Source organism: Amaranthus tricolor, chromosome 2, assembly GCF_026212465.1.
Source record: "Amaranthus tricolor cultivar Red isolate AtriRed21 chromosome 2, ASM2621246v1, whole genome shotgun sequence".
Classification (NCBI taxonomy): domain Eukaryota; kingdom Viridiplantae; phylum Streptophyta; class Magnoliopsida; order Caryophyllales; family Amaranthaceae; genus Amaranthus; species Amaranthus tricolor.
In genome coordinates this window covers 8,438,837-8,451,291 of record NC_080048.1, presented here as the reverse complement: position 1 = coordinate 8,451,291, position 12,455 = coordinate 8,438,837, and the positions used below count along the sequence as shown (strand labels likewise).

At 28.8% G+C, this 12,455-nt stretch overlaps 1 protein-coding gene and 1 non-coding gene across 2 annotated transcripts in view; one reads left to right on the top strand and one right to left on the bottom strand.

Moving 5' to 3' along the window:
* Positions 1-2,572: 2,572 nt before the first annotated feature.
* On the bottom strand, positions 2,573-2,688 carry LOC130807077 (U5 spliceosomal RNA). The gene has a single exon (XR_009040451.1). It is a non-coding gene; the product is annotated as a U5 spliceosomal RNA (small nuclear RNA).
* A 5,507-nt stretch (positions 2,689-8,195) lies between these two features.
* Positions 8,196-12,455, top strand: part of LOC130804624 (probable receptor-like protein kinase At5g18500) — a 4,965-nt gene continuing 705 nt past the window's right edge. Inside the window, exons 1-8 of the mRNA XM_057669137.1 lie at positions 8,196-8,765; positions 9,258-9,903; positions 9,998-10,102; positions 10,413-10,535; positions 10,617-10,787; positions 10,911-11,040; positions 11,540-11,752; positions 12,281-12,455. The exon at positions 12,281-12,455 is cut by the window's right edge and continues 705 nt beyond it. Coding sequence (XP_057525120.1) covers positions 9,281-9,903; positions 9,998-10,102; positions 10,413-10,535; positions 10,617-10,787; positions 10,911-11,040; positions 11,540-11,752; positions 12,281-12,352 — 1,437 coding nt within the window. The 5' untranslated portion in view covers positions 8,196-8,765; positions 9,258-9,280 and the 3' untranslated portion in view covers positions 12,353-12,455. The remainder of the gene's footprint in view (positions 8,766-9,257; positions 9,904-9,997; positions 10,103-10,412; positions 10,536-10,616; positions 10,788-10,910; positions 11,041-11,539; positions 11,753-12,280) is intronic.

Sequence of the window (12,455 nt, the reverse complement as noted above, 5' to 3'; positions counted from 1 at the left end):
ATATTTATTTTTATTATTAATATTATTTTTTAAAAAAATTTATATTTTTATTATTATTTAAAAAAATAAAAAAAATAAATAATAATAATAATAATAATAATAATAATGATAATAATAATAAAAACAAAAATAAAAAAATTAATAATTTTTTTTAAATTTTTTTTAAAAAAAATTATTATTATTTTTTTATTATTATTTTTTTATTTTTCCTTTTCTTTTATTTTTATTTTATTTTTTATTTTTATTATTATTATTTTTTTTTTAATTTTAATTTTATTATTATTATTATTATTATTATTATTATTATTATTATTATTATTATTAATTTTTTTTTATTATTATTATTGTTATTTTATATTTTTTATACTTTTTATTTTTATTATTATTATTTTTTTTAAAATTTTTTTTAAAATTTTTTTTATTTTTGTTTTTAATTTTATTTTTTTTATTATTAATATTTATTTTTTTTAATTTTAATTTTTATTATTATTTTTAAAAGAAAATTTAAAAAAAATAAATAATAATAATAATAATAATAATAATAATAATAATAATAAAATAAAATAAATAATAATAATAAAAATTAAAAATAAAATAAAAATAAAAACAAAAGGAAAAATAAAAAAATAATAATAATAAAAAATAATAAAAAAAAAATTTTAAAAATTTTTAAATAATTATTATTTTTTTATTTTTGTTTTTGTTTTTATTTTTATTATTATTATTATTATTTATTTTTATTTTTTTTAAATAATAATAAAAATAAAAATTTTAAAAAATATAATATTAATAATAAAAATAAAAATAAATATAAAAATAAAAATAAAAACAAAAGTCAACGCCGGAAAGTTGACGAATGGCATAGTCAACGCCGGAAAGTTGACAAAAGTCACCGGAAACTGATTTAAGATGTTTTTTTTTTAAAAAGTCTCTTAAAAGGTGTTTTTTACAAAAAAAATTGTAAAAGGTGTTTCTTTACAAAAAAGGGGTTTTAAAAGGTGTTTCTTTGCAAATTTCCCTAAAAATAAACCTTATTTGTATGGTTTGTTATAACAAATGATACAAATAAGATTTATTTGTATTGTTTATTAGAACAACAAATAACTTTATTTGTTTCTTTTTATTTTAACCAACGACACAAATAGGGGTTATAAATGACTTTTTTTACTAGTGAATACAATAATGCTGTCATAATTATTAGCAAAAATTGTCCTAAATAACTCAATATATTGCACATTACCTCGTAATATTCCTATCTTTTAAAAAATTTTAAATAATCCAACTTTTGCCTTCATTTTGCGGCGAATGAGCCCTTGAAAAAACAAATCGGCTATTCCAAGTTAATACTAACAGTTACATTCAATAGGTCATCCTCTTCCTTGTTTATAAGCTTACTCCCATAAAGTAACACCATATTAAACCCCAAAATTTTGGAGAGAGAGAAAAAAAATTTCACATCTTTAATTTAGAAAAAATCATAATAATTGAAAAAGGCATGAAATATAATTCCTCTTTCTTCTCCAAGTGTTGGTTTGATTTTCAGATTTTATGAGAAATGTGAGCTTTGTTAAAAGCAAAGTTGCAAAGGTCGAAAAAAAGACTCCGGGTTGATGAAAATTTTATTTGTGTAGAAAATAAAGAGGAAGAAGTAGATGGAAACTTTACAATAGGTCAAAGAAATTTTTTAATTAGAAAAATAAAAGATACTGCTTAAAAAAGTTAAAAGGAAAAGAAATTTACCAGTTGTAACCGATTCTTTGCAACAAAGGTTCATTCGCAATAAAAGCTGCGCAAATGTTAAATTATTTAAAATTTTTCAAAAGGTAAAATTATTAGCAGATAATGAGCAATATATTAAATTATGCAGAATAATTTTTCCTAGTTATTATTGCCATGTTAATTATTTTTGATTTTACTATTAGTTAATACTACACTATTATCTAGAGGTGTTCATTCGGTTGATCGGGTCGGTTTCGGACGGGTGTTATTCGGTTCGGTTGCGTTTCGGATCGGTTATTTTTCGGCTGTGTGTTACAACGGGTCACACTCGGGTCGAGTCGATTAGTCACGGTTCGGTTAGAAATCGGTTATTCAAGCTATCGGGTTAGCATCAGTTCGGTGTCGGTTGAAGTTCGTGTCGAGTGTCAATCGGTCTCGGGTTGTCATCGATTACTAATTGGTTCGGTTTTTTCGGATACAGATCGGGTTCGAGCTTTATTTTTCGAGTAATTATCGGTTACGGATAACTATTAATCGGGTCAATATCGAAATAAGTTAATAGTCAGGTTTTTAATTGATGTATGCTCATTTACTTACAAAAAATAATTACCGATTGTTTTATCAGATATAGCAGATAGAGGTGTCAAACAGGTCGGGTTGGGTCATTTTCAGGTTCGGATCATATATAAATGGGTCAATAAACCCTTAACCTGAACCTAACCCATTTAATTAATGGATTAAAAATTGAAACCCTGACCTGATCTGTAGCAGATCGGATCAACTTGCTAATGACCCATTTAACCTACTTTTTTTAGGTCATTAAATACATATATTTCAGGTCATTTGACCCATTTAACCTTAATTAAAGGCTTCCTCCAAAAATAAACGTATGCCACTTAATACAGCGAGCACACGGTATTCTTTAGTAAAAGGCGAAAGAATAGTTTGCTTTGTGCTCACGGCGTGACTGCGTAAGTTGGTATGAGATCTGTGGAAGTGATTTAAAAGATTTTTTTTTTAATAGTATCTTTCATAGCCGATGTGGGACAACTTCCTTTGTTATTGAAAGTCATCTTCAGCTGACAAATCCCTTAGCCGATGTGGGACAACTTCCGTTCTTATTGAAAGTCATCTTCAGCTGACAAATCCCTCAATACATGGTAATTGGTATTATCTTAGTTTGACGAAGTATTTGGCAAATGTTGATCCGTCTTAAATTTAATAAATGGGTTAAACAGGTTTTTTCGGGTTTAAATATTCAACCTGAACCTAACCCATTTAATAAACAAATCAGGTCGGGTTGACCCATTTAATTAATTGGGTCAAAAATCTAAACCCAAACCCACTAATTTCGAGTCGGTTTCAGATCAGGTTACCAGGTCGGGTCAGCTTTATATATATATATATATATATATATATATATATATATATATATATATATATATATATATATATATATATATATATATATATATATATATATATATATATATATATATATATATATATATATATATATATATATACATACATATATATATATATATACATACATATATATATATATATATATATATATATATATATATATATATATACATACATATATATATATATATATATATATATATATATATATATATATATATATATATATATATATATATATATATATATAACTGACCCGAAAACTGAAATTGGACTTAATTTGCTAAAATTAGATGAAAATTTTATTCGGATTTATAACAGTTCGATTTACAATCGGTTCGGGTTTGTATCAGTTTGATTAATAATCGATCGGGTTTGTATCAGTTCGGGTTAAAAACAGTTCGATCTTAATCGGTTTTAGTCAGGTTACATTCGGTTACGTGCATAATTCGGGTCGGATTTGACTCGGGTCGATCTCTGTTCAGTTCGGGTAACATCGATTAAGGTTTATATGTCGTTTATAAAATTCGGTTACAGTTCGAGTTCGATTTTGCCCTTTTCGATAATCAAACGGTTCGAGTGAAGTATCGGTTCGGGTAATTGCGGTTCGGTAAACCTAAAAAACTTACATTTTTTCGGGTCCGATAATTTTCGATTTCGGGTCGGATTTTCGGGTCGGGTTTGTTTTGAACAGCTCTACTATTATCTAAGCTTATTGATTTTAGAATTTTTATATTACAACTTTTAAGACATTTGAAAACAAACCACTAGTACATTACGTAAAACATACTTTTATTTGGATTTTACTTTTATTTAATAATATATAATACTAAAGTTATGACTATTTTTATAGAAGTCACTCAGATTTTTTTAAGGAAAAATTCAATCTTTTATGTTTAAACTTTTATAAAATACTTTTAAAATGTTGCTATGTTTTTAAATTTATTTTTTCATTTTAGTATGTTACTGAAGTTGAAATATTTGATTTGAAATAAGTTACTTTTATTAGTAAAAATTGACAAATTTTCAAATAAAAAAACTCATAATTGAGTTTTTCATAAGTAAGCAGGACTAACAGCTTTCCTTTATTAAAATTAAAAATAAAAATAATGATCATATTTAATACCTTCTCCATTTATTTTATTAATATTTTCGTTTACTTTTTTCCAAAACTATTTATGTCTTACATCTCTAAATAGACATTATGCAAAATTATAAAATCTAATAAGATATTACACTAATATATTTTATCTTTTATAATATATCTCTTTGAAATCTTACTCAGATTTTTTTCTCATTAAAGTAAAATATACATGGAAAAAACATTAGAAAGCAGGCGGATCAAATTCTAAGTCATTATACTCATTAGGTAATGAAGTATACCAAATGAACTAAATTTCACAATCAAAAAGGAGTATTAAATAAAAAACTAATACAATGCATACAATTTTATGGAGTGAAAGAAAATATAACTACAATTTATAATTTATTTCTTAAAATTTGTTTCTTATTTTATTATATAATATTAGTATAAAAACATGTACAATACGCAAAGTTTTTAATATAAAAATATATATGAAAATAATTTTTAAATATATGTAATAATAAACATACTATATACGAAAGATAAAGTAATAATTGTTAAGATATGGTGATATATCATTGTTTATTATTTGTGTAAGGAACTTGAATAGTTTGTACATGACCTTACATATGAGAAACAAAATTGTCTTACAAGTTAATTAAATATAATTTTGATTTATTGATTCGTCTAATGTATAAATACATCTTGTTGTCTTTATTCTTTCCTAATTTTGTTCTGCAATCTCTCCATAAAAAAAATTTAAAAGAAAACTTAAACAATCATGCTAAACTTAAATCTTAGAAAATGAATTTAACGTAAATAATCTCGCTAGTAGTCGTATTTGGCTTTTGTTCATGTCAAAAACCATTAAAAGTTTGAATATTCAAATGCATTAAACCACATGCTTTCTATGCTAATAAATTTTAATAAATGTACAACTCATGTTAATTTTTAACCTTATTTATATCATTTTATGCAAAAAAGTTTTTAGCTGATTAGTTTTATAAAACTATTCATATTAAAAATTATTTATCTAATATAGTTCAATCTAATAATCTAGAATCATTTAATTTATTATATTTTTAAAAATTGTAACTCAATTTAATTAACGTTTAGGAGGGTTAAAAATGACATATTATCTAATTTTGTTTGCCACTTAAACCAACATCTATATATATATATATATATATATATATATATATATATATATATATATATATATATATATATATATATATATATATACCAATAAAATATTTCCATCTAAAGGGTATTTATAAAGATGACTCATGAAATTTTTCAGTGTTTATATTACATTGTTTGATTTGATTAATATTATTTGGTTTATAAAGATGGTAAATTTACGATATGTAATAAATTTGAATTAATAAATCATCTAATATAGCTCAATGTTAGCTAATATAATTCAATTTATTATTTTTTTAAAATGATAATTTTACTCGATTTAAGTAATGTTTAGGAGGGCTAAAAAATAACATGTTTTTTATTTGTCACATAAACCAACATCAACCAATGAAATGTTTTCATCTAATGGGTGCCTACGAAAATGACACATGAATTTTTTAGTATTTTTATTTCATTGTTTAATGACAGAAAAATAAACAAAATGATGCATCGCATAAGTTATCTAGTTTTAAGAGAATACGATTTTATCTCAATATGAGCAAATGAAAACGATGCTATATTAGAGATCAGACGACGTGTTTCAATCTCTAATATCACCAAGATCGAATGTATGAAGTCTTGTGACAAACAAATTATGCTATCAATAAAACCGATGTTTGTAGGAAATAACAATGCTATAAAACGAACAAAAATTTTAACGTGGTTCACCCAATTAAGGCTACGTCTTTCAGTGTGTAGTATCTCTTATATTTTCAAAGGAGTTCAAAGAACTCTCAAATGTGGATAATTACAATAGAGAAGAGATTAGACTAGTGTTTGGCTTGGGGTGTATTTTTATGGATGTGTTGCAATGGCATATAAGCCTCCTATTTATAAGAGATTATTACATAAATGAGAATACATCATGATGACTAAGAGTAATTTGCATGATAATCAATTCTAGCAAGTGAACCGTTCTAAAAAACAGCATTCAATGAACCTGCCACAGTCCACTCGTTCGAGCCATTCACACACTCGTTCGAGCGATTTGATCCAGCAACATTCTAACCAGCTCTGTGATGAGTGCTCGTTCGAGCATTGTACAGCCCAAACTCTCTGTTTAGCTGCTGACCTTTACGCTTGTTCAAGTCACCTTGGATGCCTCGTTCAAGGCACATAGAACAAAATCATAGACTAATGCATTTCCCTCATTAATCACATTCATCGTGTCATCTTTAATTCATATGTTTAAGTCTTGCTTCAATGCCTTCATTACTTAATGCGTTGATTTTCGCTCTTAAACACCATATTAAGTTACACACTTAATCACCCATTAAACCTCTCAAGAAATACCATCTCTATGTGCATTTCTTGATTGTGTACTCAAGTCACTATTAACATTAACAACAAATACATTCTTTTCCAAATAATGTTAGAGATCGAATTTCATCTACTTCTCTTTTTCTTCGATTTACCCTATATTAGAAAAAAGTTATCTAGGTTTAGCCTTTTAGGTAACAATAGTCGATGAATTTGAAACATCTACTCTTGTTGAATAGTTAAATTTCAAACCAGGGTCGAAATAAAGATTTTAGTGGCCTTATTTATTTTTACGATGTCTTTTAAAATGGGGACCTTCAATATATATTAAAAGATAACATTTTTTCACTTCAAGAAAAATAATTTAAGACAAAATATATTATAATATTATGTTACTTCAAATATAAAATAAATTTACAAATAAATCACTTAAAAAGTGTTGCTTAAAATCAAACCTGAATAACACCATTTAATATTTAAGGCCCCTAATTTCTAACGGCCCTGAAGGGTCGCTAGCTCGGATGGCCAAATAACCGCCCATGCTCCAAACAATAACTCCCATTAAAAAATCATAGGATAGGTGATATTATGATCTTTGAAGTTTGAAATTGAAATCTATGGCAAAGCATTTAGTTCATTAATTAATAATGTGGGGTAGAAAGTCCATTCTTCAGGCAACCTTTCACTTCGTTTGCATTTATTTTTGAACTCTTCATTTTCTGTAACGGAATTTGGAATTAAAGAGAATAGTAAGAATATGAAATAAAAATATTGTAAAAGAATAAATTAAATTAAATTAGCTTGTTTTAGACCGTTTTATTATGAGACAAATCTATATAATTAGTCAATTTCTTAATTGATCACTTAAAACTTGTACATAATGACTTTAATATACTAATATACATGAGTTAGTCCAATAAAAATAATCTCACCATAAAACTGTCTCATTCGAAAATTTGTGAAAATAAAATTGTTCCCAAATATGAGGGATAGAGAAAGTAATGGAAAGTTTTATATGGACTATAACAAATAAATTACACAAAATATGTATGTATTGTATTAGGTTAGTTATGTATTTTTATTCTTTTCGTTTACTTTTCTGCAGAGTTTTCAAAGTAAATTTTGAGCCTTAATATTTCTAAATATATATAACAAAAAATTATAAAAAATACATAATAAAAATATACATTAAGAAAAATTTAACAAAATCTCATATGGATGTATTTTATCTTTTAAATATATCTCAAAAGCATTCATCAGATTTCTCTTTCCATAAGTAGAAATATTTCAAATGGAAAGACAAAAGAATATTAGAGAACGGAAAAAATACTAAAATAATACGGACCAAGTCTATTTATAAAAGTAATACTTTAATCAACCACTCATAGACTTATTCTTTCATTCATTTTAATACTTTGACTTCCAAACAAAACATAAACAACTCTTAATCTCCTCATTTATAAAAGAAAAATATTATAGACCGACACAAATTTAATCTTTTTTAAAGATCATAACTTTATTATTTTATTTATTTATTACTCTCTTAATAATCCTAGAAAAAACCTGTCCAACTATCACTTTCAATAACAGAGAATTTGAGATCTCAAATTATTAATTTTCAGTATAAAGAGAAGTTGAAGAGAAGGAACCTTCCATTTTTCTGCTTCTTTTTTTGATTATAATCTTATATCCAACACATGAAGGAGCAATAAACAAGCATCCCTTTCTGTTTTTACTCAACCTACCATTGATTACTCTTTTTCCTTCTTCTTTAAACCTTCTTTCCAACAACACTTCAGAAGTTGTAATTTCCTTTTCAACTAACATTTAAGCCTTTTTTTCATATTGGTTTTTACTTAATTCTGATATGAAACCCTTTATGTCTTAAAAAGATTGTATTTTTAGCTCAGTTACCAATTACCCACTTCCTGATTTCATGGAATTTTCCCATTTTTATTGATTATTTATTGATGAGAGTGAATTTGGTATCTGGGTTTTTGTTTATATTCACAATGATTGTTGTTTTCTTTCTGTAAGTGCAGATCCAAAGCTTGAATTTGGTTCATTTCTGAGTGAATTTTGATAACAGGTATAGTATGTTCAAAATTGATTGCACAATTTGTCTTTTGTTCTTCTGTTTGCTTTTGTGTTTATTTCATCCTGTTAGGTCAATTCTAATTGCTAAAGTTTTTGTCCTATTGTTTGTTTCATTTCTTGCTTTTCAATTTATAGATTGAGGCTTGTTATTTTTGTGATTGTAGAAGGCTGCATTTATTACTAAGATCATGAAATGGATAAGATTTGGTGTTTTTAATATCCTTGTTTAGAACAATGACTTGATTTCTAGGATGTCACACTTTCATATATCATATTGTGTGTGTAAAGTATAGCCAATTACATTTAGTCGAGGGTCTCACTGGCTACATCCTTCTTATTTCCTTTGATAAGAGTATGGTTCTTCCATCCCTTCTTAGACTCTGAGCGGGATGTACTGGGTATGATATGTTAATGAAAGTATACATAATTACACATTTTGGGTTTGTATTGTTGGGTTTCAAAGTTTTCTATTGGTGTATTGTAGGAATCATTTTGTATTCAACTAACATGGCATCTCAACTCCATGCTGGAATGTCCAAGAAAGTTGCCGGCGTTAGGCTTTGGGAATTACTAGGGATAATATTTGGAACTTTGATGGTGATAATTCTTTCAATATTGCTTTATCTGTGCTTTACCTCTAGGAAGAAATCCCGACGAGCTAACAACACTTTACCTCTTAGCCAAATTCCTCAAATTTCCAGAGAAATCCGCGAGATTAAGGTGGATCAATTTTCACAAAATGGGTATGATTGTTACCCCGATGGAGTTATGGAGAAACCGAGTGATAAGGATTCAGATAGGCTTTTGGTTCATCCTAGTGTCGAGAAAATAAAAAATGGAGAGAATAGAAGTCACTCAGGTTCTTTTACTCGTATCGAAAAAGATGGCATTGGTTCTACAATGGGCGATAAGTCTTCCCCACACCCGATAAGTTCTCCATCTCCGATATCTGGGCTTTCGGAACTCTCTCACCTTGATTGGGGGCACTGGTTTACTCTAAGAGACCTTGAAGTTGCAACTGATCGCTTTTCGAAACAGAATATTATTGGGGAAGGAGGATATGGTATTGTTTATCGGGGCGAACTATTCAATGGTACGCCTGTTGCAATAAAGAGGCTTCTTAACAACCTGTAGGTGACAAAATTAGCTTTTTAAGTGTTTGTTTATGTTAATTTTATGTTCCGTTTGGTAATTTATCATCTTCTGTTTGCCTGCTGTTTGCAGTGGACAGGCAGAGAAGGAATTCAGGGTGGAAGTCGAGGCGATTGGCCATGTGCGACATAAAAATTTAGTTCGTCTTCTTGGATACTGTATCGAAGGAACTCACAGGTAACAGCTGTTGTTGCAGATATGTATGTATAACCTAATGTGTACTTATGTTCGAGATGAACAAGATCCTAAATCAGTGAAACATAATTCGCTACTTGGTTCGCCTGATGAATTCAAGTTTCGCTCAAAATGGTTCAAATATAGCCTGAAACCGACCATAATTCGCTTTTTCGATTTGCGATTCGCGAGGCGATCAGCAATGTGACACTGTCCTAGGTTTTTCATTTTTAGTTCCTGTGCTGTATAGTTTTCTATAGATTATGTGGTTGAGCTCTTAACATTAAAGTGATTCCTCGATGTTTTATTGTAGGCTACTGGTGTATGAGTACGTAAATAATGGAAACTTAGAGCAATGGCTTCATGGTGCTATGCGCCAAAATGGGAATCTCACTTGGGAGGCCCGTTTGAAGGTTCTTATTGGCACCGCTAAGGCGTAAGTTTTTCAAATACAAATAATGTTGTCATTTTGGATTTGGGTTTATCATTATAAGGGTACTGATACAATTCATTTCAGCCTTGCTTACTTGCACGAAGCCATTGAGCCTAAGGTTGTGCATCGGGATATCAAGTCGAGTAATATACTTATAGATGACGAGTTCAATGCAAAGGTATCTGATTTTGGTTTAGCAAAGTTGTTGGGTGCGGGAAAGACTCACATTGCTACAAGAGTGATGGGCACATTTGGGTGAGCTTGTGTTTTAAGTTGTATTCGGTCATTTGCTTTACAAGTTCTTCCTAAGTTTACTATATGAAAGAGGTTTCAGAAAAAATTTAAGGAATGATTTGTAGTTTTTTTGCTTTTTGACAGGTATGTGGCTCCAGAATATGCTAATAGTGGTCTTCTAAATGAGAAAAGTGATGTGTATAGTTTTGGTGTTGTTCTCTTGGAAGCTATTACCGGGAGAGACCCAGTGGATTATGCTCGTTTACAGAACGAGGTAATTTACGTGAAATTTTGCAAATGTTCCTCCTTAGAACTAAAATATACAAGATGTGGAGCTTTTGGTTTTAAGCAAGTCCTGTGATATTCTCCACCGTGCTTAATATGGTCTGGTATTCTACTATAATTAATTAGAGTTGCTCATTCGGGCATTGGGTTGATTTCGGATCAGGTGTTTCGATTCCGTTCAGAATATACATTGGTTTTTACGTACATAATTGAAAATCCATTTTTAAGTCGAGTCAAATCGGGTTCGGTTTTGAATATTGGGTCATCGGGTTTGTTTTGAACACCGCTACCAAGTATCATCCAACCTTCACGATTTGATACTAATACAAGCGTTTAAGACTTTTTAGGCGTTATATCTTCATACCAAACTGAGTTGTACCGAAGGAAAATCAACTTTGCTGGTTACAGTCAACATTATTCTGTTATGATTTTTTTTAGTTTGCACTCTATTTTGTAGAGCCTGATTGTAAATTGTCATTTGGCTGTAGGTAAATCTGGTGGACTGGCTAAAAACTATGGTGGGTAACAGGCGAGCGGAAGAGGTGGTAGATCCGAACATGGACACTAGACCCTCAACAAGGGCTCTTAAGAGAGCACTTTTGACTGCATTGAGGTGTGTGGACCTCGATTCTGAAAAACGGCCTAAGATGAGTCAAGTTGTTCGAATGCTTGAATCAGAGGAATATCCTGTTCCTCGTGAGGTATAGTTTCTTTGATCCCTTTCTAAATTTAATCTCACCTTTTCAATTGCAAAACATTGAGCATCAAATTACTGCCCTATTTTCAGCCCAACCCATTTTCAGCCATTCCTCCTAAAAATGGGCACGATAAGGGCTGAAAATGGGCCTGGGCCCGTTGAACACCCCTACTCCTGACTAATGATAGATTGACATTCATTTCTCGTAGCATTATTTATAGCTTTTCACATGCTTTAATGTTCTACATTAGATTTTCTATCAGTTTCCATGTCACGTGGTCTGCTAATCTCCTTTTGAATTACGAATTGAAAAAATCGAATTTAGGTCTCTTTTTGGTCATTTTGAGCGAATTGAAATCGAATCAGCTGATAAATTATGTAAACATTGATTCATTTGTTGTTTTCTTTTACAATTCTAGACTTCCTTTACTTTCTTGAGGGCATTTCTTGGATGGTACCAATATCTTTTTAAACGAGGAACTCTCTACGAATTTGATATTTTTTTTTATCAAATCTGGTATTGGTTTTGTAGGATCGAAGGCATCGTAGGAGCCATGCAGTAGAGTCTGAATCTCCGAGCAATAGTTTGAAGCCTAGTGTGTGAACACTTCAAAACAAATTAATTCTTCGAACATTCAATATCATCGTGTTTCCGTGCTGGGAAATGAGTGGTAAATTGGATCAAGGTATACACCGTATATATATAT